The sequence below is a fragment of the Phyllobates terribilis genome, unplaced genomic scaffold (assembly GCF_046119375.1).
Source record: "Phyllobates terribilis strain yellow unplaced genomic scaffold, ASM4611937v1 Scaffold_2__4_contigs__length_985480577, whole genome shotgun sequence".
Taxonomy (NCBI): Eukaryota; Metazoa; Chordata; class Amphibia; order Anura; family Dendrobatidae; genus Phyllobates; species Phyllobates terribilis.
The window spans coordinates 298,400,219-298,425,733 of NW_027362762.1; the positions used below are offsets into that span (position 1 = coordinate 298,400,219).

General features: G+C 40.6%; 1 protein-coding gene across 1 annotated transcript in view; it reads right to left on the reverse strand.

Moving 5' to 3' along the window:
- Positions 1 to 25,515, reverse strand: part of PCCA (propionyl-CoA carboxylase subunit alpha) — a 578,010-nt gene that overhangs the window by 322,454 nt on the left and 230,041 nt on the right. The window contains exons 9-12 of the mRNA XM_073670397.1: positions 19,788 to 19,866; positions 12,150 to 12,252; positions 11,813 to 11,907; positions 4,520 to 4,670 (exon numbers count right to left, since the gene is read on the reverse strand). Of these exons, the coding sequence (XP_073526498.1) occupies positions 4,520 to 4,670; positions 11,813 to 11,907; positions 12,150 to 12,252; positions 19,788 to 19,866 (428 nt within the window). The remainder of the gene's footprint in view (positions 1 to 4,519; positions 4,671 to 11,812; positions 11,908 to 12,149; positions 12,253 to 19,787; positions 19,867 to 25,515) is intronic.

A 25,515-nucleotide genomic window follows, 5' to 3' on the forward strand; every position in this document is an offset into this window, starting at 1 on the left:
TCGGAGCCCATTTTGGTGGAGTCGGAGTCGGTATAAAATGGATCGACTCCTAAAATATATAATAAATTGGGTACAGTACTTCAATGCAGTTCGTGGAGAATATTTTTTCATATGTATTTGGGAAAGTTACGAAATGTCCTAAAAATGTCTGTCCTATTCCTGATCTAAGGGTCTAGACTTTTAGCTGAGATGAATCTGTGCTACAGTAAATTTATCACTTATACATGAGCCATGTATGAGGGAGTCGGAGTCGTGGAGTCGGTGTCATGGAAATTGAGGAGTCGGAGTTGGAGGTTTGGCTTATCGACTCCACAGCCCTGCTAGAAAGGATGAAATATAATCTGTGGGAGACCTAGCAGTAAGTGTTCCCTATTTCTGTAGCACCCCCACTATGAAAGCAGTATAAAGTTCACATTTAAATCAATGGCTTGCCCAAATAAGGCTGTATTCACACTGAGTGGTCATTGTGGCAGTTCTCCATTTTCAATAGCTGAGGGCTGTGGCTGTAGTAACTAACACAGAATAACATACTGTCATTGGGTATTGAGTTTTAATTTCTTAAAAAAAAAGAAGTCAATCTTCACAATCAAAAGGCAGGAGTTTTAAAGTCATTTCCGACCACAACATTCGCGATCAATACTTAGACACTTGAATCATAACATTTCAGAATATCTATTCACACACATCCTGAACATTTTCTCTTCTCGTTTTATGAGAAAGCAGAAGACGTGAACCGGATATGGAGCATCCAGGTAGCTTAAACACGTTCTAGTTATTTTAGACATTCTGTATGGACGTCACCATGAGAACAGAGATAGAAGATTATGTTTGCCGTCTGGCTTCTTTTTCTTAAACGTTAAAGAAATAAAAATGGCATCCGAAGAAGACGGTTATTGATTATGAAGTCGAACCTATGGTGGGTGGCATAAAATGGCGGCACCAAACTTTTATGGCCTGAGGGCTGCATTGTCAGATTTATTGATTTGAAATGGCTACAATCAAGGTGTAAAGCAAAAATGTATGGTTACATAGATTGAAATAAGACACAGATTCATCAAGTTGAACCTTTCTCCACTAGATATACATTCTCTATTGCCAGACTATTTATAACCCACAATGCCATTTGTTGTGAGGAATGCATCTAGCACTTTTTAATAAATACAGTTATAGTATCTGCCATTCTACAGTCTGACTGCTCTTACTGTAAAGAACCCTATCCCATTTAGCTTCCAGAATCGCCTTTCCTCCACACACAATTAATATCCTCTGGTCCTTTGGAAGGAATAAGTCATATGCCAGTCCTTTGTATTGACCACACATATGTTTATACATAGAAAAAAAGATGTGTGAAAGGAGATTTCATTTATAAGCTAGACAAGTTCAACATTTCCAACCTCTAGTTGCTCGCCTTTGAACGCAATAAATTCCGAATATCCTTTTTAAAAGCGTGGAGCCCAAAGCTGGATCCTATGTTCAAGATGAGGCCTCACAAGTGAATTATAGAGGGGTTGATTTATAGAGGGGTAACACTACGTTGGGATCACAGGATTTTCTCTTTTTTTATATACACTAAAATCTTGTTTGCTTTTGCGGCTGCTGCTTGACATTGTGTACTGCTGCTCAGCTTACTTGTAGCCAGAATACCCAAGTCCTTCTTCTCTTCTGTAGTCCCGAGTATACTCCCATTTAATGTGTATGCAGCAATAGGATTACTCCGTCCTAGGTGCATTACTCTACATTTATCTACATTAAACCTCATCTGCCAAGTGTTTGTCCATTCAGACATCTTATACAGATCGCTTTGTAATATTGAAGTGTCAAGGTCAGTTGTATGTCATCAGCAAAACTGACACTTTATTAATGACCTTGTAGATAGAATTTAGGGTAAAGAGAGCAAAAAAATTGTACCTAAAACAGGTCCTTGTGCTCCCCACTACTGACTTTATTCCATTTAGAGATTGTACCATATACAGTTTTTTACCTATATGCATATGGTGTCCCCCAGTCCCTGCTTCTGAAGCCTCAGTAGAAGGCTGCTGTGTGGTACAGCATCAAATGCCTTTACAATGTTCAGATGTATCATATCGTTCCCATGACCATGTACATGTTTATTTAAATAAAGAAAAAACGTATTTAGAAGTCAGTGTACACAATTGTTAAGATTTACAACATGACTTTTAGAAGACCAGTTGCAGCTCATGTGACCACAATCTGCCATTAAAGGATTTTTCTATCTAACACATGCTACAAATGGCGGCTCTTTCTATTGATTTGTGAAGAAGTTAAGCAGGTCTGCAAGGATTGGAACTATAAAGGGGCAGAAAAGGACCAATACAGAAAATATACTATAGATACACCATTAAAAAGTTATCAGTTGTCATTTCCATTTGGCAAGTTTCGACGCGAGAAATAGTTTTACCTAGCTCCACTAGATTCATTGCTCTAACCAAGGATCACACTTGCAGGGAAACACAGCAGGTTCATTTTCTATACAGGTTCAACACTATATATCTATGTTCTCCATTTTGACCAAACTTGCATTATGGGCAATCTCTGAACTTGGCTCATATTTTTTTGCTTCTAATAAATGCATGAGAAATGCCAGTAAAGCATCTGGTGTATACATGTAATTGAAGTTTATAATGGATGCCAAATAGTGGCATCTGGCGCACATATAATACCATTGTAAAAAAATAAAATAGATTGCGCTTTTTTTTTTTTTTTTTTTTTACTGGTGCTATTCCATACAGAATGGGGATGTATGCATGCTTTTAAAGAATGTGCTAGGACATATCTTTATGAAGATGGTATAGAGATGCAACTAAAATTATTCAACTTCCATTTCAAATTAGTAGCAAAGTTCTCAAACTTTCTGCAGTTTTCAAAAAACCAATAGAAAAAGAACAATTTAAATACCTCAACAACTAATATAACATGTGACTTCTCCCAATGTAACACAAAATGACACTTATAAAAAATGTGTTGCCCACTACTGTACAATCAATTCTAAATATTGCCAACGTGCTAAATAATATAAGAAAAAAAAGAATACTTGCCTCCGGGAAAGATGCTACTATGTGACAGATGCTACTTCTTCACTTCACTTCTTCCGAATGTGGTGTTCCCTATTAATCTCGTGACCATGTTTATCTCATGTGAACAATACAGCCTAACAGCAGCCACTGATCAGCTGCAGCGTTCATAGTTACACCAGAGTGAACATTCCTGAGAAATCGCCAATATCAAAGATTTTCTTTAGGGTTCAAGTTAGTTGAGTGTTATGGCCAATCCAGAGTCTACCAGAACTTTTTTTCTGAAATCAAGCCTTACCGGACTTTGAGATATGCTTGGGATCACTGTTCTGTTGGGAGATCCAATGATGCACAAGCTTCATCTTCCTCACGCAAGGCATAATGTATTCTCCAAGGATTTCATGACACTTGATTGAATCCATCTTGCCCTCTACATGCTGCAGATTTCCAGTACCAGAGCATCACAGAGCCACCACCATGCATCATAGTATGCAGGGTGTTCTTTTCAGCTTCTGCTTCATTCTTCCTCCTACATAACATTGCTCCATAGGTCTAAGAAGTTCCAATTTGTTTCATTGTGCCACAGAACAGAATTGCGAAACATCATTAATTCCTTTAATGTGTCCTTTCCTTATTGAAACAAAATAATGATCTCAACTTTTAGGACCACTTTCTTGACATCCTAAGAACATGGATCTAATGCTAATGAGTAATGGGCTAAAAGTCCTTAGGAATGCTGTGTCAGCTATGAAACCCATTTGCAACAGGTTATAACATCCAAATAGTGCTCTAAGTAGTATTAAAGATGCTAGCCATGAAGGATTTGAACAATTCTGACATGGTTTCAGTCATTAAAGGTGGCACCTTCTATTGAATTTGGAGAGACCACTTTTTATATTAGTTGTGTTAAGCATTTAAAGGGAAATTATAATTCCAATTACCTTAAATAGGTTTAAAGTCGGATATCATGTGTGTCATGTGGAGCAACACTATTTCTGGCCATTACATGACTTGTAGCCTGCATTTTCAAAATTTTTAATACTTCACACTATCACTTAATTTGCAAATAACTCTATGCTGATAGGAGACTAGCATATATCGGTCTTACAAAGTATAGCAAACAGAAGGATTCCTGCTATTTATTTCTTAGTTAATACACAGACCAAAGCAGCAGCACGGAGGATATTATACAACAGTACTTTGCTGTGTAGATGGCAATCAAACATTGCGGTTATTGTAGAAAGCTCTCCATTTCTCCATCTGTGCCTGTTTCCTCACTCCGCTCTATAGAAGAAAGTGTATACATGTTGCTACCTACTAAACCTAATTTTCAGCGGTGAAGTGGAATAATTTTGATTGCAACTGCATGCACAAGGCTGGTGCATACAGTATATGTAAATTATCAATGAAGTGTAAAAGTTACCTTACAGTCATTTGTGTTTGTTAAAATGTGAAAAACTGTTTACCATATTTAACCAGTATTTTACCTGTAGTCTTGTGTTCATCTCCAAAAAGTAGAAGTTCTTCTTGGAATCCACAAGAAACTCTACTGTTCCTGCAGAAGAATACTTCACAGCTTTGGCAAGAGCTACTGCTTGTTCCCCCATAGCTCGTCGAGTTCCTGGATCAAGAAATGTGCTGCCGGGAAAAAATAAATTCATAAATTTAACTTTAGTGTTAAAAAAACAAAAAACAAAAACAAAACATGATGACTAAAAATCCAGAAAAATAAATTGCTGTTCGCTAATAGGAATCTGTTGGTAAGATCAATTTCCCCATATCGCATACGGTATATGGGCATGCAGGTCTTTGAAATGTAAACCTATGGACACCTTTGTATCATGTATCTGTTGCGGCATTTCCAAGTAATTAAGATTTTGATACCTATATAATAAAGCAGATGCTTCTGGCCATTATATGGTTTGTATTCGGCAGTTTTCCCCTCCGCAGGCTCTATTGCTAATTTTCAGTTGTCTCTGATTTAGTGGGAGGAGACTAGCCTTTATATATGTCTAAGGCCTCCTTCACACATCCGTGTTTCCAGTACGTGTTGTATCTGTTATATTTCATGGACGCCACAAGTACCCATTATAACCCATGTGCTATACACATATCCATGTCATTACATGGACCGTGTGTCTGTACAAACCACACAGACACGTCAGTTTTTTCCGGCAGCACGGAGGACAAGGGCCAATACACATCTATAGGTCTGAAAAACATCTGTGTGACGTATAGGTTTAATATTGCTAAGTACAGGAGATGCTTTGTAATTTAATTATTTCTTTAAAACATACCAGAAAAACACTGATGGTAAACACAGACGACACACTGATGGAAAATACTGATGGCACCAGTACCGATTTTTCACGTACGTGTGAAGGAGGCCTTATACATAGCACGCAGAAACAGATGGATTCCTGTTCTTTCTCTGTTAAGCACAAGTTCAGAAGCAGCAGTATGGTGGAGATTACCAAGCTGTGTGGCTATGAATCCAGCTCTGGGCTAAGTAAATCATAATCTGCATGTCTTGTCTGCCTCTACTGCTTTTCTCACTTAGCTCTTGTGTTCTGAGGCCCTTCTCACCTCAATAGAGTAAAAAACACAGTTTACTGGATACCACACTGTGTTGGTGGTTGCTGAGAGTTTTAATTTTGTTTTGTTTGTTTTTAAAAGTGGATAGTAAGTTCTGGAACGGGAGAGTGGAGAAAGAAACCGACTGATCGGCTAGCATAAATAGGGATCCTGTCATGTCCCCAAACGATACTGACCTGCACATATAGGGTTAATCTGCAGGTTAAAAAAAATGACAAAGCTGTCCAGCCACTTTTCTGAAAGCACAACTACTGGTAGAAAATGAACTTTATTCGTCAAGGGAGCTGCCAGATTCACTCTTATAGGGGTGCTTGGAGCGGCAACAGTCGTCACTCGGTACTGTAAGCATGCCCCAGCACTTTGAGTGACAACTCACTCTGCAGAACATCTGTGCACAGCAAGCGGACAAAGTGCCGGGGCATGCTTACAGCCACCACTCACATGCTGTGAGTGATGACTGTAGCCACTCCATGGACACTTTGATTACAGAAAGCAAGCGCCTCACGGGAGGAAAAAAGTTAATTTCCTCCCGGAAGCCATGCTTTCATTAAGGTGGCCGGACAGCATTCGAATGCTATTGACTTGCAGACTAACCCTAAATCTGAAGGTTAATAGAGTTTGGGGACATGACACATTTCCCTTAATACTGTATGTTTATAAGTAAGGGCAGCATGGTGGTTCAGTGGTTAGCACTGTTGCTTTTCAGCAATGGGGTCCTGGGTTCCAATCCCACCAAGAACAAGAGCTGCAAGGAGTTTATATGTTCTCCCCGTGTTTGTGTGATTTTCCTTCCACACTTCAAAGACATACTGATAGGGAATTTATATTGTGAGCCCCAATAAGGACAGTGATGATAATGTCTGTAAAGTGCTGCAGAATATGATGGTGCTATACAAGCAAAGCATAATAACTAAAAAAAGCAGAATACTGGTTTATTGTTGTTAGTGTACTAAGAGACAATAGCTCACAGAATGAGCTACGGTACATAAAGTAGTAACTCCTTAACAAATACTTTCTAGAATCAATTTTTTTTCCAAGGTGTACAAGCAGAAGCGTTATCGAAATATACTAGGAATTTGAATGATATGACCCTTTAAAGGGACTACAGATTTTAAACATATATTAAATATATTATAAAAACAACATATAAACTATATATATATATATATATATATATATATATATATATATATATATATATACACACACACACACACACATACATATATATATATATATATATATATATACACATACATATGTATATGTATGTGTGTGTATGTTCAAAACTTGTAACAAAGGAGAATATTAACCGAAGAACAACACCATAAAACATTTCTTATGAGCTTTAACACACAAATTTCACAAAATCATGGACACCAAGGATTTTCTTCTACAAAATTATTTATTTCCTTCAATAAAGCTCTAAATGTGTATTTCAATCAGACTGGATTGTGTTGATTAGACATTACTGAAAGCACAGCTTGAACATTTTACGAGGGGTTGTGGATTTTAAAGACGGAATTACACCTTGCAGCTGTATTGCAGAACAAGCATCATTATTCCTAATATGGATGAAAGGACAACTACTCCCCTGCTCTGGAGTTGGGTCTTCCCCTGTTTGCAGAATATATCTCTGCATCGCCTTTCACACTCTCACTGCTCACCTCCTGCTGCAGCGGAAGAATGGAACAGAGGTGTCACACTGCTAAACTTGATCTCTGCCATGTAGTTAGGCTTTCTACTCTGAAATGAATGGATTATCTTAGCAATCAGACAGGTTAATTAACTGAAGTTTTCATATTCCTTTCTGCCTCTTTACACTTCATATGCATTTTGTAGTGAACATTATTGCCCAACACCCAACCACTTATTCTCTGCTCCCCTTCTACCTCCTTAATCATCTCTTCCTCCTAGACTAATTATGCAGCACTTAAATACACCATGTGTCACTTGACTCCCAACACTTTAATATCCGACATTATTTTAGCCACACTCTGGCTGCCACATGATGAGCAGTATACAGGGAAAGAATAAGTTGAAACAGAGAAAAGAGTTCTAGGTTTTGCTGTTCTGGGTGTCTAAGCTACATTTTTCTGATTTTTAGGAACCAGTTGAAGTCTCATTTATTATTCTGTGATAATTTTTCATTACATTAGAACATGTTTATTAACGCAGAGCAGATATTAAATAATTCAGTCCAATGTGAAAACGCATAACTCATCCTTCAAAGTAAACATAATATGACGTTTGCTGAGATTTCTCTACCCAACCTTTCATCACTAATTAGTTACTAATTTCACATAAAAATGCATTATTAAGTATTGACAGTGACATTTTCCATAATATAGCCTCTACGTACCAATAACAGGTGTGAAAGAAAGCTATCAAGATGTGATTGAAGTGTAGTCTAGCTTTACTTCAAGAAATTTTACAAAAACATTGCACTAACCATTTAGAAATTACAAATTAACTGCAAACTAACAATGAAAAAAATAAGCGTTATTCTTAATGCTTGAATGCAAATAACTTTACAGTCAATGGTTACAAAAACTGTGAAATTCATGTATGTCACTCCATACTGTGGCACATTTATTGAAGAAAGATTCCAGACAAAAATTGCATCCCTAACCTTTCTAAACAGGTCTGTAATATAGTGTTGTAGTATTACAATACTTACTGCTTGCCATCTCAACCAGTGTCCAACGCAGCCAGTCCTCTTCTGGGCCAAGGGTCACACAGGGACCGTTGTGTGGGACGGAGCTACTTCCATCAATGTAAGTCTGCGGAGCTTCAGGACGAGCCCCCTCAGACTTACATTATGGAAAGGGACTTTTGGGGGAGTCTGATTTGAAGTCATGTGACCCAGAAGAGGACCAGAGTGGCACTGGAAACCAGGGAAGATGGCAAACGGTAAGTATTCTAATGCATCTACACAATATGACAAACTTTTAAAAATTTAAAGGGAAATTTTTTTTTTTTTGCCGGCAGCGCTTCTGGCGTTTTATATGCAAGTCAAGAGAGGGAGGGTGGTCAAAAAGATCAAAGGAGTAAATTGAACCAAAACATATTAAAAGGTGCATGCACCTAATAAATTTGGCATATTTTTAGACAATCCTAAAGCAAAAGCATGAAATAAACACCTGCTGCTGGAGATTTGCACCAAAATTTGCTACACTGTCTGGCTTAATGTTTAACACCTCTGTCTAAAAATAGTTTGAAACGTCACGCCCATGTTGCAACTTCTTTTGAGCATAGTAAGAAAAAATTTTTTTTGCACAACTTGTGATTTGTTTTCCAAAAACTAGAATAAAGTGCTTGATAAATGCGGGCTAATGTGCGTCTACCTTCAGTTGCTGTTTGCGGGTCTTTCTGCAATCAGTCAATGAAATACAGTACGTCTCATTTATTCACATTTGTTGTGCATTTTCAATAAAAGATTATAGTCAACGTGCGTTCCTAGGAACAATTATTTCAGAATAAGCTTGCAGTGTAAACCGGCTGACTAAAACGCTCTTTCATAAAGTGAAATATTTTGTGCTGCAAAATAGATAGTTCTCAGCAGCACATATTCCTGCATAAACAGGACTCAAGGACAATGGTAATCTGTGTCAACTAAATGATTTATTACTGATTGTTCAGGCTGCAAGGTTAAGTGCAGTCTGCCTGTCTAAACAGGCTATAAAGTGACCGCCAATCAGTAAATATCTACCGATCGATGGTCTCAGGGCTGTGGAATCGGAGTCTGTATAAAGTGGACCTACTCAGACTCCTAAAATATATAATAAATTGGTACAGTAGTTCAATGCAGGATTTACTGTAATTTTTTTCATAAGAATTTGGGAAAGTTATGAAATGTCCTAAAAATATCTGTTCTGTTCCTGATCTAAGGATTTAGGCTTTTTAGTTGAGATGAATCTGTGCTGCACTTTATGTACACGCTCAGTAGTGAGGCCCTGCTGTGGAGTCGGAGTCTGAGTTGGAGTCAGAAATCAGGGAAATTGAGGATTAGGAGTCAGAGATTTGGCTTATCGACACCACAGCCCTGCATTCAATGCTGCAAATCCGTTTATGCAAATCCATCTTAAGAAGCTATTGGGTTGCTTAGGTTTTTCAAAATTATCTACAGTGGGGAAATAAGTGTTTGATACACTGATGATTTTGCAAGTTTTCCCAAAGAATGGAGAGGTCTGTAATTTTTATCGTAGGTACCCTTCAACTGTGAGACATAATCTAAAAATAAAAACTAGAAAATCACATTGTATGATTTTTAAATAATTAAATTGCATTTTATTGCATGAAATAAGTATTTGATCACCTACCAACCAGCAAGAATTCTGGCTCTCACAGACCTGTTAGAGAAAAACTAAGAAGTCCTCCTTCTATGCACTCATTGCCTGTATTAATTGCACCTGTTTGAACTCTGTATAAAAGACACCTGTCCACACACTCAATCACCCTACAACCTCTCCATCATGGCCAAGACCAAAGAGCTGTCTAAGGACACCAGGGTCAAAATTGTAGACCTGCACAAAGCTAGGATGGGTTACAGGACAATAGGCAAGCAGCTTGGTGAGAAGACAATAACTGTTGGCACAATTATTAGAAAATGGAAGAAACACAAGATGACTGTCAATCTTCCTCGGTATGGGGCTCCATGCAGAATCTCGCCTCTTGGGGTAAGGACGATTCTGAGAAAGGTCACGAATCAGCCCACAACTACACGGGAGGACCTGGTCAAGGACCTGAAGAGAGCTGGAACCACAGTCTCAAACATTACCGTTAGTAACACACTACGTCGTCATGGATTAAAATCCTGCAGGGCACGTAAGGTCCTCCTGCTCACGCCAGCACATATCCAGGCGCGTTTGAAGTTTGCCAATGACTATCTGGATGACCCAGAGGAGTCATGGGGGAAGGTCATGTGGACAGATGAGACCAAAATAGAATTTTTTGGTATCAACTCCACTCACCATGTTTGGAGGAAGAAGGATGAGTACAACTCCCAAAACACTGTCCCAACCGTGAAGCATGGTGGGGGAAACATCATACTTTGGGGGTGCTTTTCTGCAAAGGGGACAGGACGACTGCACCATATTGAAGGGAGGATGGATGGAGTCATGTATCGCGAGATTATGGCCAACAACCTCCTTCCCTCAGAGCACTGAAGATGGGTCGTCGCTGGGTGTTCCAGCATGACAATGACCCGAACACTTCAGAATTTGTCCAGGTGTGAATTCATGAGAAATCTCACATCTGTGAAAAAAAAAACAAGTGACAGAAATTCATTGGAAGCCATTTATACCAATGCCATAATACTGCCTCCAACAAGTTTGACAAATGATGTATTATGCTCCATAAAAGCCTTTCCTTTCCGTCTTCATATAGTTCATTCTGGTACAAGTTCATATTGGATTTACCTGTCCACTGAATTTTGTTTAATTTTTTTTATGTTTTCTAGTTAGGTCTAATTCGGCCATTCTGTTTTTGTAAGTAGTAGCTTGCCTCTTGAAATAATAAACCCTTTGGATTTTCATTCATAACCCTGATGGGCTACAGGAATTTTATTTCATGCCATCATCCCTAATACCTATAAGCAAGAATATATTTTCCCATTTATAGTCAGTTTTTTTTTTTTTTAGTACTAATGCACCTAATTAGTCCATTCTGAAATTCATTTGCATCAAAATCAGATAGATTTTTTGTATATTTAGTTTTGGTGAATATTTTTATATATTTGCTTGTCAATAAAAGACTAAACAGCATGTAGGAACATTACTAATCTTGTACTTTAAGCCAAAAATTTTTTGGGAGGGGGGGCCTTGATTTTTTTTTTTAAACTAAACATTTTCTTTGGATGACAAATTGCATGAAGGGGCTATGATTTTAAACCATATTCTCACAAATGTCCCAAGTATCTACTTTCAGAAAATATAAGGGAATGGCAGTATAATATTATTTTTATGATTAATTTTATAAATCAGATTTTGTGTATGTCAAAAAGTGTGCAAATTGTCCCGACAGCAATATCACAAATAAAAGAAAAAACAAAACAAAACAAAACATGTTCAGATCTTCCTGAGAGGTGGCTGAATACAAACATCAGCTTCAGTCTAGCATTCCCGCAGGAAGACATCACAGGAACATGCCGCATAAGTCAAGTCAAGATGACGTTTACAGCTCACCTAGGTGCCTCCTCAACTACTTTCTGGTTCCGTCTTTGAATGGAGCATTCTCTTTCATTAAGCCAGAGTGCATTGTCATGTTTATCTGCTAGCACCTAAAACAAAGGAATGGGGAAATTTCATTACAGAACATCATTACATAATAGGATTGGTTATGGAATAAAAATGTTGATAATGAAGTCTCATCAAAGGTGGATATGATACCATTTTTGTGAATGTTATTTTCACAAAGCTTACAGTCCAAGCAGTTCTCATTCGAGGGTTCAAAACATAACATTTACAAGTAAACTTATACAAGCTATGATGGTCAATCTTAACAACTAATATAAAAACTTACTTGGATTTCTATATGTCGGGGGTTGTCAATGAATTTTTCTATAAGCAGGCGATCATCTCCAAAGCTTGACACCGCCTCTTGTGTTGAAAATCTAAACCCATCCCTAAAAGTTGTGAAACAAAAAACACATTGAGAAAAGAAATGCAATCACCTATTTATACAACTTTAGACTATTATATGATGCTTTCTAAAAAACTGGATTTACATCACTTTCTGCTTTCATACAAAGCAGCACTAGATGAATAGAAATTATGGTTCACTTCTCGACTCCATGTACGGATTTAGAAAAAGTGCCTCAAAGGAAGACATGCTTAAAATAACCAAACGTACTCTACTCTCCTGGTAAATTATCTGCCACTACAGCTTGGCGCTCCGTTCAGCCAGTCTTCGTGAACTGTCCTGCAGTGATGATGTCTTTAACAAAATGCACATGACAGCTGCAACCAATCCTTGTCCTGTGAAACCAGTAATAGGCTGCAGCAGTCATGTGCATATACCTGACATCACTGTAGGACCATTCAGGACCACCAGGGGATTTACCAGGTGGGTGTTTAACTTTTATTACATTCTCTGCTTTGTGGTCATTTTTACCAAATCCGGGAAACCTTTTCAAGTGCTTTATTCTACTACAGGTTGCGTCATGCTCTTTACAACAATACCATGAAGCTGTATGAGAAAGGAACATTGCTCAAAAGCTAGAGGACGCCTTTCCATAAGGATTATGAACAGCAACTGGCCAGGAAAAGTAAGGCTCAAACTATGCCAGAAAACTAAAATCTAAGACAAAGGATAGCAAAGATATAAAGCCTACACTTATAGGAGTTTTATTCTGATGGCACACTATTGTATACTTGGATTGTTCAGCAGGTTCATAGGCACATCTTCAACTGTACCATCTCAACCAAGTTGTTATTCCTCAAATAAAGGCAGGGGGTATCTTGCTCAAGCCCAATCAAAACACTAGTTAGAAAAATACTAGTCATACAAAAATCTTTAAAATGTATAAATACGAATTCATTCATGCTTACTTCATTACAAGAGGATATGAGTAAAAGGGATTCTTAATACACACGGGAAAAATCTATTGTAAAATCACATTTAGATATCGCCCATCTTTTCCCCCAAGTGGTTTACTAGTACTGTTATCCTAAAACTAAGCCACCAGACCAGGCATTGACCGTACACTTAGTGGTTTCGGCACTGAAGCATGTGACTATTGATAACCCACAAAGGGATTCCTGATTTTACAAAAATCAATCTGCCTAATTAGGTAATCTTTCCATCAGCTAGAGATATGATTATTACAAATCATTGTTACTATAGTACCTATTTGCTGGACACATTAAAATAATACACACTGTATTATTACTCCAGGCTCTAGAAGTACCAGATTTAAAAGCCAGCAAAGAGGTATGTAATAACCACTTGCCATAAAGCAGTTTATGCCTTCAAGCATAAATTTTTCTAGGTTGAAACTACAAGGATACCATTTTATTTTTGTACCTCAGGAGGTAAATATAATCATCCTAGACTATATAGTTTCCTATACTGGGCATACGTTAACCCCTTTCCCAAGCACAACTCTTTTGAACTATATGTATCACTATAAAATTAGATTTTTTTTTCCCACAAAAAACAGGGCTTTGTTCTGTTAATATACATTGTAGGTATTGCCTTCTTTTTTTCCCACAAATCATACAAAAAGACTCCCAAAAATGAGGAAAACACAGCTTTCTTCATTTTCATGTGCAATATTTTTTAAATAAAAAAAATACTTTTGTATACCTCTAGATCTATTCCAGTATTTGTATTGATTACATAGATATAAAAAATGCTTGTGACGTATTTTTTTAGACTAGTACAGGATATAAAATAGAGTGATGTATTTAACGTTTAAGAGGGAAACGCAAAAATTGAATATCACCTGTCATTACTTTGCAGACCATATCACGATGAATAAACCTCTTTAAATCCCCTTATTTGCAGATCTAAACACCCTAATGTACGAGCATAAGAGAATTTTTTTTGCCCTTACGTGCCCTTTACGTTTTGTTTTGCACAGAAATTCGACAAAATGTTAAAATAAAATATATATTTCTATTAGTTACATTAAAAAAAAATAAACAAAAAACCCATAAACTATCTTATTACCCAAACATTGTAATGAGTTACAGACTGTATTGCAGTTAAAGAGGACCTTTCCCCAAATTTTTCATGTCGAACAAGATGCACAATGTAATAGGCGCTGCAGAGCAGAATAAAAAAGTTTGACGTTTAGTTTTTATTTTGCCTCTCCATTGCAGAGATATCAACAAAGTATTAAAAAGTATTTGTTAAACAGTTAAAACAAGCAAAAAAATAGAGTAAAAGTGGGCATTACCAGATTTTTCACTCTGTTAATGAAGTGTAGATGACACTCTGTTCATGTCATCTACACCTCAAAAACATCTCAAGAATCAGGACTTTTCTCACCTTTGACTCAGCAAAAACTCTTACCGTAGCTCTTATTCATTCCCGTCTGGACTACTGCAACTCTCTACTTATCGGGCTCCCTCTTACTAAACTCTCCCCTCTCCAATCCGTCCTTAATGCAGCAGCCAGGATCATATTCCTCGCCAACCGCTACACCGATGCCTCTTCCCTGTGCCAGTCATTGCATTGGTTACCCATCCAATCTAGAATTCAATTTAAACTTATCACGCTTACCCACAAAGCGCTCCATGCTTCAGTACCCCCCTACATCTCCTCTCTTGTCTCAGTCTACCACCCTACACGTGCCCTCCGTTCTGCCAGTGACTTAAAACTAAAATCCTCCATAATCCGAACTTCCCACTCCCGTCTCCAAGATTTCTCGCGTGCTGCGCCAATTCTTTGGAATGCACTACCCAGGACAATTCGATTAATTCCCAATACCCACAGTTTCAAGCGGACCCTAAAAACCCATTTCTTTAGACTGGCGTATCGCCTCCACACACTACCTGTCCATCCCAGTTTTCCCCCATATTAAAATCTTCTTCAATTTCAGGTTCATACCAATCATGCACATAATAGCCTCGGTCAGGACTGCACACATACTGGCAGGCGACCAGTCCATGTATTATTTATCCTATTTAGTATATTAAGGCTGCATTATACAATATATGTACATTCTACCTTTTGTGTCTCCCCCATTTCCTCATAGGCTGTAAGCTTGCGAGCAGGGCCCTCACTCCTTTCGATATGAGATATGCTTATTTTGTATTGTCTGTATAAGTCCCCCCTAAAAATTTGTAAAGTGCTGAGGAATATGTTGGCGCTATAAAAATAAACATTTATTATTATTATAAAGAGGGGGTTCTTCCTCTTTCTGACGCTGACCTATCATAATCAGGCAACACCACACTGGAGAAAGAAGAACAAGCCCTCACAATAGCATTGACAATCTGCTGTCATCACTACACAGTGATAACGTGCTTGAGCACAGCAGAGCCGAGAGTGATTAACTGACCGCTTCATCTCTGGCAGTCTCATCACTGACACTTCTAGCAGCCCTCCTTTCATAGTGCTGCCAGCTATACCAATTAAAAGCAGGCATCCACATACAAGGGAAAAAAGAACATGCCCCAACTTTAGCTTAGAACAGGATATAAAGACACAGCATTCAGTGTTGGGCTGGAGCAGTACAGCAGAGCTGGTAACACTACACTTGCTTTGGCAACGCCAGTGTGCATTTAATACTACCAATAATGCTCACTTGAATTTGACAGGAGAGCTTGTAGAAGTGTTTGTAATGAGGCTCAACTTCTGCAGCACTGCCCCTCCCCTCACACCCAGTGCCAGAGATGAAAGATGAAAGCTGTCAATCACACTCAGGTCTGCTGTACTCCAGAACATGTCATCCCTCTACAGTAAGGAGAACTTAGACTTTAAAAAAAGAAAAAAAAAACTTTAGGTTCCAAATACTTTCATCGCTAATATCTACACAATGGAATGACAAAATTATAAAAAAAAAAATTGTATTCTGCTCTGCAGTGTATTATATATCATGTGTCCAGTTCAACGTGAAACATTTGGTGAAAGGTCCTTTTAAAAAGCGTCTAAAAAAGTGAGTGAGCCAGTTTGCAAGTGTTTATCTAAAATGTGGTTTAAGTGAGTGACTTGGGATCAGTGACTTTGAATTCAAATAGTTTAAAATAGAACAATTTATATTAATTTACTGTTTGCATATATTCCTGTTTTTGTGCAAACCCCATTAGTAAAATGTGCTCCATTAATTATAATGGCATCCAGGGTTCACCTTCTCGCAAGTATGCAATCCTCAAACAGTTTGAGGGTGCATACGCTGTGCTACATGTGTGTATGTTGAGTATGTGGAAGCCCAAATACTGGATCTAAATGAGCAACTTGCAACACTGAGATCCACTGACAATATGGAAAGGAGGTGCTCGCTGGGTTAGATGTTGGGGAGGATCATACCATTGAAATGCAAGATAATGAGGCAGCTATGTTGACAGTTAGAAGGCACGATAGAGGAATGAGTGTTAGTGAGGCTAGTCCTTATCCGGCACACCCTAAAAAGTTTTCCAAGTCTGCAGATGAGGTGGATGTCACTCTGGCTGTAACACTGCTGCAACAAGGCATGTCCTCTGAAAGCCAGTGGAGTGTCTGCTCCAGTAAGGAGGGGAATAAGAGTGCAAAGCAGGCCACACAGGTGCATACCAGCAATCATGAAGGGGTAAAAACACAAGAGTGACGTGAATACAAACTTTGATGCTTTAATATAATCTCATTTGTTTTGGGCTATCCTACAGTATCATGTCTGTCCCATCATAATAGGCATCAGAAAGTAACAGATCAAAATTTTGCATAATGTGCTCAAAAAATAGTTGCATGGAAAGTGTTTTACAGTAAACATTAAGCCTTACAGACGTTCACCGTAAATGTACAGTGCATGTCGGGTAAGGGAGTATGGGGGCAGTCTCTGTAGCCGAGCCTACACCATAGCCAGCAGATGCTAGCTGTGTCGCACAGTCAGCATATGTCTCTAACTGCAGCAATCTGAGCTCATATCCTATAGCTTCTGTTAACACCTTAAATGTCACTAACAAACAACGTCTGGTAGGCAGTGTCATTCTGTGTACCCATTGCCTAACCCACGACATGATCGCAGGATGCCAATGGGTTGTCATGGCAACCAGAGGATTGCTGATGGCTTCTGTACCTGCCATGTTGGCACTCCTGTGGAGACAAGAATGGACTTTGTAAGAGACTGTGGTTTTCTGAATATATTACAATACAGTTGTATTGCAGTATTGCTAAATTATATAACCCATATGGTGAGTGTTTTAAAAAAAAAAAAAAAAAAAAAAAAAAAACTGAAACACCATGATTGCAAAAAAAAAAAAAAAAACTATCAGTTTGGTTCTGCCATAATCATACTGACCTGAATAACCATGTTGCTAGGTCATTTTTACCACACAACGCCGAAAAATCAAAAATTCCACCACTGTTTCTTGGGAAAAGTTTTTTAAACATTTTACTGCACTTTTGCCCATTTTCTAGTACTTTGTGTGGTAAAATAAATTGTGTTATTCAAAACTATAACTTGTCACAGAAAAAGCAAGCCCTCATAGCTATGAAGAAGGTAAAAATAAAAAAGTGATGGCTTTTGAAATAAAAAAATCCCAAAAAAAGAAAACTGCCCGGAGGGAAATGGTTAAGGCAAATACAAAGACTACATTATACAGTTAGTTAAAAACATATCTACAATCTAAAGAAAATACGTAAACTTTAGACATATGTTACCACATTTAACCGTTTACGTATGCGATTTAAACAGAAGAACCCTGGGGAGACGCACATTCTAGTAACACATGGCAATGGTGGTGAATTGCACTGAAAGCACTTAGCACAACCCATCAACAGCCTTGTACAAGCAGATTTAGTGAGAACGTACATTTTGACAGTAAATAAAGCTACAAATATCACAAACTTGAACCTTTTCCACTGTAAGAAAAACATATATTGTTAAAACAGCACGATATCAAAAGCGTTCAATTTTAGGAGCATCAAGCAGCAACAATTGTGGATAAAGCATATGTGCAACCAGAATAGCATTAATTACCAATTACACCATAAAGGCCAGTCCAACAGCCCAGTCTTCAGGTTACATTTAAACATGGAGCTCCATCTGATGTTTTGTACTGGGCACACTGGAATTGCTCGTTTGTCTTCCATCTCGCATCCCTGAACTCAATTACAAGCCTATTCAACTATTAGCAGATGACTCTCCATTTTCACATCACCCTCTGAGGCAGTTTTGTAAGCCAAAATCAGAACATATGAACGTGGCCTTAAACTTCTAAAAGCAACTCAATTAAAGGACGAATTCAAACCAATTAAAGGACGAATTCAAACAGCTGTATTGCCTGGTTCATATACAGATCGCGATGTCTGGACTGTCCGCTGGTTTCCAGATCCAAACTCACCAGCCTCATAGGTAAAAGGCTGCAGAGTTTGGGGTGTGTGCGCTCCGCGGTCGATCCTGGTGTTGTGTTCTGTATACGGACCATAAAATATGGCCATCTGAACCTGTCAATTGCTACCTTAAGGTCAAGTTCACACATACCATATTTACATCACTATTTGTAAGCCAAAACCAGGATCTTTTTTTTCAGACATAAAAATCTTTTTCCACTAAATAATTTGATCAAATTGCCATTTTTTCCAAAAAATAGTTTTATGGTTTCACATATATGTCTTGCATTGGTGACCTGTGTTCATGTTTCTGTGGTGGAAGCAAACCTGAACTTTGGGATCCTGAAAACTGAAGCAAAACCTGCTTTTTGGAAGCAGCTTTTTTTACTGCGAAGAGAGCAAGTTTTGCATGCAGAAAAAAACACAGCAAAAATGCAATGTGTGAACACTGCCTAAGACAATGAGTTTTCCATGCAGTGAAAATACAGTGTCAAAAACTCAAGAAAAACTCATCCGCCCAAATCAATCTCTGGCACAGTTTGGTGGATTAAAAAATAAATACAAAACAAACAGAATACTCAGGGGAATAACAAGAATAAAATGAGAACAAAAAACTGGCCATTTTAGACCTGGTGACAGGGTCTCTAAGATTGAAACTGATGACATTGTTTCTTGTACATGTTATCTAGGAAAAATATGGACATTTGAGAAGCCTGCCAAGTATTAAACAGAAACTCTAAATACACAAGGATCCATTTGAAATGTTTAGTAGATTATGGACTTATTCCAAAACATTCGGAGAAGAAATTAATATTTATATTGGTACGGTTTATGTATCTATCTTTGGAGGGCCTCTGCCCCTCGCTTCATACCAGTGAAATGCACTAATAAAAAATAACAATTCTCCATAAAATCAATTAGAAACAATATTACAAGCTATTTGATTTGTCCATGTAAAGCTTAAACAAAATCAGGATAAAAAAAGCATTACATATATTGTTTTCATCACAAAATACAATAAAAGCTTAAATACGCAGGGCAAAAAAAACTAATTATAAGTATGGAGCCTGGCTATTATAGACTTCAGATAACTTTGAAGTTATAGTTCAGCACATATCCTTAACACAAAGATGTAGAATTTGGGAGCATTAATCAAAGTTAGCATTGTGGACAACAGCTCACCTGGTCTCTTCATCATCCCAAGCAATCCTCATGCCTTTCCCACCGCCACCCGCTGAGGCCTTGATCATAACGGGGTAGCCTAACAGCAGGGAGCAATTAAACACAAGTTCAGGCTTTGATCATTTGGTCATATGAACATGACAGTTTGCCACATGCCCCATGTTACAGTAAACAATATATATTTTTTTACTTCTGAAGTGTGACAAGTCTGATTTAGCCCCAAATAGACATCACGAATGAGTAATTTAATATTGTGAAGTTAGGTTTCACTGTAGTAATGGAAAAAAATATGTAGCAAAAAAAATGGAAAACCATAATATATTTGTAATATTGTACATTCAGAATTTTTTTTTAAATATGATTTTTCTGTGTGTGTTGAGAGGAGAAAAATGTCCTCTCTTAGTCTAGGGTAGAAGAGCAGATAACAATCCACTTTGGAGTTATGCAATTTGTCTCTTGGCATGCTTGACATGTTTCTCCTTGCGGAAAGTGACGTTAGCCCTTGGACTTTGACGTTATACGCGTTTGCTTCTTCCGGGGGTATGATCTAGACCCAGAAGAAGAGAAAAACGCACGCTGGGGTTTTATTCCTTACCCTCCCAGGTTGTTCAGGTTGACCTATTAGTATGCATTATTAATTTTATATATATATTAGTCCATACATGCTTGAGGGTGTACCCTGTCCTACCTTTGCCACTATTTGGCACTACTATAATTTCTCTTTGGGCATTATGCATTTGAGACTCTGTACAGATATTTCAATATTTATTTGAGCCCACTATCTCTGTATATGAATTGAAATTAACATGATCATCAATTAATTGTTTACCTGTCCCCTGGGTAGGTGTGGTCGGTTTCCCACACATCCTTTTTTTATCCTTTTAAACCCCATTAGGTCTGACTTTTATTAATAAAGATTGTTATTGTTATTTGGTTGTCTTTGCTTCCATTGTTTATCAGATTCTTGTATTTTATAGAAGCACATTCCGTATTTGTTCGCCATATTTAGGTATTTATTGTTTTGTTTTTTTATTTATTACAAGGTTGTAATCAGGTTTTTATAGTAACAATGATAGTCTGAGGTAAAGAAAGAAAACTCCAGTTCAGTCCATTTTCCTACAGTGTTGATGCAGAAAAAGAAAAACAATGAGATAAAAGCTAATTTTCCTCATCTAAGAGAAAAAAAGTGTTAACTCCATGAATAAATCTCTAAATCTCTGGATCGAAAACTCATCTCCAGCAACCTAGTAACCATACCCCGTAATATTACTACACTCCAGGCCTGTTTCCATATCTTCTGACATTTACCATCACACTTTTCTCAGGCAGAGAGTTCTGTTTCCCTACTACTCTGACAGTAAAAAATCCTCATCTATTTGTAGAATCCTTTTTTCTTTACATTTAGAGGGTGCCCAGGGTATAAAACGATTGGGAGAGGGATCTCTTGTTTGACCTTTCATATATTTAACACCTTCCTAACATATGATGAAAATATGTGCAATTGTTAGTGACGCGCCCCTGGGCCTGTGTCGCGCTGCGTTGCGCACGCGGGAGCTTACCCGGAGCCGGATCTCTTGAGGGTTGTAGTCTCGTGGCGGTGACCCGGTCCGTGCCCAGGGAGTCAAACTGAGCGGCGATGTAACAGCGGTAGATGTAGGACGACTACGCCACCCGTTGATTTGCAGCTATGGAGCTGCCGCTGCAGGACAGTCCGCTGAGGCCGGTGGATGGATGGTGCAGCGTAGATGGTATAACCCCCAACGGGAGGGGTATGGCCTCAGGGCAGCAGACGTGGATGATGGGGGTAGCAGGAACCACTCAGAGACGGTGCGGTGTAATTCAGGGTCTTTACTGGTAACAACGATAGACCCTCCCGGAGTACTTGCTAGTGAACGGGGCCTGGTCAGTCCTTGAGCAGATGGGATCTCCCCTGGCCAGGCGGAGTTGTAGGCCTCCCAAACTGACTGTACTCTTCTGGCTACCTTGCTAGAAGCGGATATAAGTAGCCCACGTCCCTGAGTGTACCGTGTGGTGCTCACCCGTATGGCCGGTGACTCGGGGCCTTCTAATGGCTTCCGCTCCACGATGGCGGTGCTGGTCCCACGCGTGTGACCGTGCCTTCGGGTTTCTGGGCCTGAGGACCTGAAATCCCCTGCCGGTCGGCTTCTGCTGCTGGGTAAGAGTTAGTCCCCCACAGCCTCGGACGCCGGGTCCGGTAAGAAAGCTTCTCAGTCAGGGCGAGCTCTGCAGCTGCCAGCCCCTGACTCGTAGTAGTATTGCTTCTGCTGTTTCTTGTCTCTACTCTCCTTGACCGCTCACCCTGCTTCAGCCCCGGGTTTATATAGGGGAAGTTCTTCCCCTCCCAAGACTGGGCAGGAGGTGTGGCATGCACAGGATCCCTGACCAAAGGACCTCCCACCTGCTCTCAGACATAATATCTCTATCACTGTGGCAACCAGACCCCTGGGGTGTCACATTCCCCCCTAGTGAAATTTAGTACTCCGGGACTAAACATATTTTAGAAAAACATAAAACATAACAAGATATAACAATAACAATACAATAAAGAAACACATAAAGGTGGTCACGGCATGTCCGTAACCGGGTGCAGTCTTTGAAGAAAGCAAGGTGTCCATTTCACCAAAACAGGGAGACGTAACCAGGTAGGGGTCTGTCCTACCCAGAGTCCTTAACAGTCTCTAGTCCATCCTGGGTTACGCTCCAACTATGTACAAGGATTCCCGGTAAATCCACCAAGGATTCCTAAAAATAACTGGAAACACAAAATTATACACAAGCAACAATACACAGATAAACATAAATAAAACAATTTATACACTTCAAATCCTCCAGCGTGCGGGTAACTGGCCTCTAGTGGCCCTAGTGGACCTACGGAGCTGACTGTCTGGCCCTGAACTACAGGGTGTAGGAGCTGTCAAGGGTAAACTGGGCAGCTGTCTACCGGCTCTTTGTCTCACTAGGGGTACGGCAGGCTCACTATAAACAGAGGGTTGATCCTCCTGTTCTGCTTGTGTGGAGTCTTCTGCCTCCTGGACCGGCTGTTCTTCCAGCTCTACCTGTTGCTCCGTAGGTGCTTGGGATGCTGGTTGGAGGAAGGTGAGTACGGGTACCACAACTGCACCATTGACTTGAGTCCAAGACCGAGGGAAGTCCCCGAGCACAGTACTAACCATATCTTCCCTTTCCTCTACGGGTCGATGGTCTTCTTGTTCCTCTTCAGGGTTCCTCAGTTGTTCGGGACACTTCTTCAGGTGGTCCCGGGATACAATAGCTGTGGTTTCCCCTCCGTCTTTACTGATGGTACAAACCTTCGGGTTCTCGTGGCTTGAGGGCAGTACGGTGTACGGGTCCTTTTCCCACTGGTCGTCCAACTTGTGGAGCCGTCTCTTCCTCTTCAAGACCTGCTCTCCGGGTACCAGGGGAACAGCGGGAGCATACTGGTTGTAAGTTTTCTCTTGTCTTTCCCTAGCCTGACAGAGACTTCGCTCCACGCTCTCCTGTACTCTCCGGTACTGCTGCTGCCTCTCTGTGTCCCAGTCTGTTTCTGGTGAAGTGTCCTCGGGTGTCAGGACTCCCATTTCCAGGTCAACAGGTAACTTACCAGGTCTTGCCCTCATTAGGTAAGCCGGGGTACAGTTGGTGGAACCTACCGGGATGTGGTTGTATAGGTCCACCAGATCGGGCAACTTCTCAGGCCACAGACTGCGTTCTTCCAGGGGCAACGTTTTTAGAAGATCCATTACCACCTGGTTCATTTTCTCACAAAGTCCATTAGTTTGCGGATGGTAGGGTGTCGTCCTTATCTTCCGGCAGCCATACAGATTGCAGAATTCCTGGAAGACCTCCGCTTCAAAGGCAGGTCCCTGGTCCGTCAGCACTTGGTCCGGGTACCCGTGTGGACGGCAATAGTGCTGCTGGAAGGCTCTAGCTGCTGTTTGAGCCGTTAAGTCCTTGACGGGGACGACAACCAGAAACCGGGAGTAATGATCCACGATGGTTAACGCGTAGACGTAGCCACTTCTGCTTGGGGTCAGTTTTACATGATCCAAGGCTACCATTTCCAACGGTTGCCGGGTGACGATGGACTGCAGGGGAGTCTTCTGGCTGGCACGGTCCTTCCTTCTCAGGTTGCACGGGCCACAGTCTCTGCACCACTTCTCGATGGTTCCCCTCATGCCTACCCAGTGGAACCGCTCGCGCAGCAGGAACTCCAGCTTCTTCCACCCGAAGTGTCCAGCTCCGTCGTGGTATGCCTCCATCACCATGGCTGCGTCTCTTCGTGGCACCACTACTTGCCAGAGTAATTCATGCGTCCGGGAGTTAACCATTCTGCGGCACAACTTCCCTTTGTAAAGGAACAGTCGACTCTTCTCTGCCCATAGTTGTTTGGCTTCCTCCGGAGCGTCTGGTTCAAGGCGAGCCTCCGGCCGAGTCAGCATCTCCTTCACCAGTCGGACAGCAGGGTCGCTGTCTTGCGTTTCCGCCCAGTTGTAGTGGGGTAAGGGGTTCAACGTAGCAGCCTGCTTACTCCTTACCCGGTGGGAATACTGGATAGTCCCATGACGGTGGAATGCAGGGAGTTCAACTTCTTCCAGTCCCTCCGGATCTTCTCCTCCGTCCGGCAGGTTGGGCATCCTGGACAGGGCGTCCGCGTTGGTATTGGAGCGTCCTGCCCGGTATTTGATTGTGAACTCGTAGTTGGACAGACGGGCCATCCACCTCTGCTCCAGGGCACCGAGTCTTGCCGTGTCCAGGTGTGTCAACGGGTTGTTATCCGTGTACACGGTGAACCGGGAAGAAGCGAGGTAATGCTTAAAGCGCTCGGTGACTGCCCATACTACGGCCAGGAACTCTAGCTTAAATGAGCTGTAATTCTCGGGGTTCCTTTCGGTGGGTCGCAGTTTTCGGCTGGCGTAGGCGATTACTCGTTCCTTCCCCTGCTGGATCTGGGACAGTACGGCTCCTAGCCCGATGTTACTGGCGTCGGTGTAGAGGATAAAGGGCTGGCTATAATCCGGGTACGCCAGGATTTCGTCCCCCGTGAGGGCCATCTTCAGCTGGCGGAAGGACTCTTCTTCCAGCTCCTCCCATTTGAAGGGCGGCTTCTGGTTCTTGGCCTTCCGGGACTGGCCTATCAGGAGGTCCTGCATAGGTGCTGCCTTTTTGGTGAAACCGGGAATAAACCTTCGGTAGTAGCCTACCAACCCGAGGAACTGCCGCACTTCTTTTACGCTGGAGGGGCTTGGCCATTCCTTAATTGCGGTGATCTTATCAGGGTCGGGAGCCACTCCATCAGCGCTCACCACGTGTCCCAGGTACTGCACCTTTGGTTTCAGGAGGTGACACTTGGAGGGTTTCACCTTTAGGCCGCAACTTGCCAGAGCTTCGAACACTTCCGCCAGGTGTTTCAGGTGGTCCTCATACGTCTTGGAATATACGATGACATCGTCCAGGTACAACAGGACCGTCTCGAAGTTTCTGTGGCCCAGACAACACTCCATTAGTCGTTGGAAGGTTCCCGGTGCGTTGCAGAGTCCGAACGGCATGCAGGTGAACTCGCTAAGTCCCATCGGGGTGGTGAATGCGGTCTTCTCCCGGTCCGCCTCTGCTACAGGAACCTGCCAGTACCCGCTAGTGAGATCCAAGGTAGAGAAGAAGTTAGCAGATCTTAAAGCAGCCAATGACTCCTCTATCCTTGGTAAGGGGT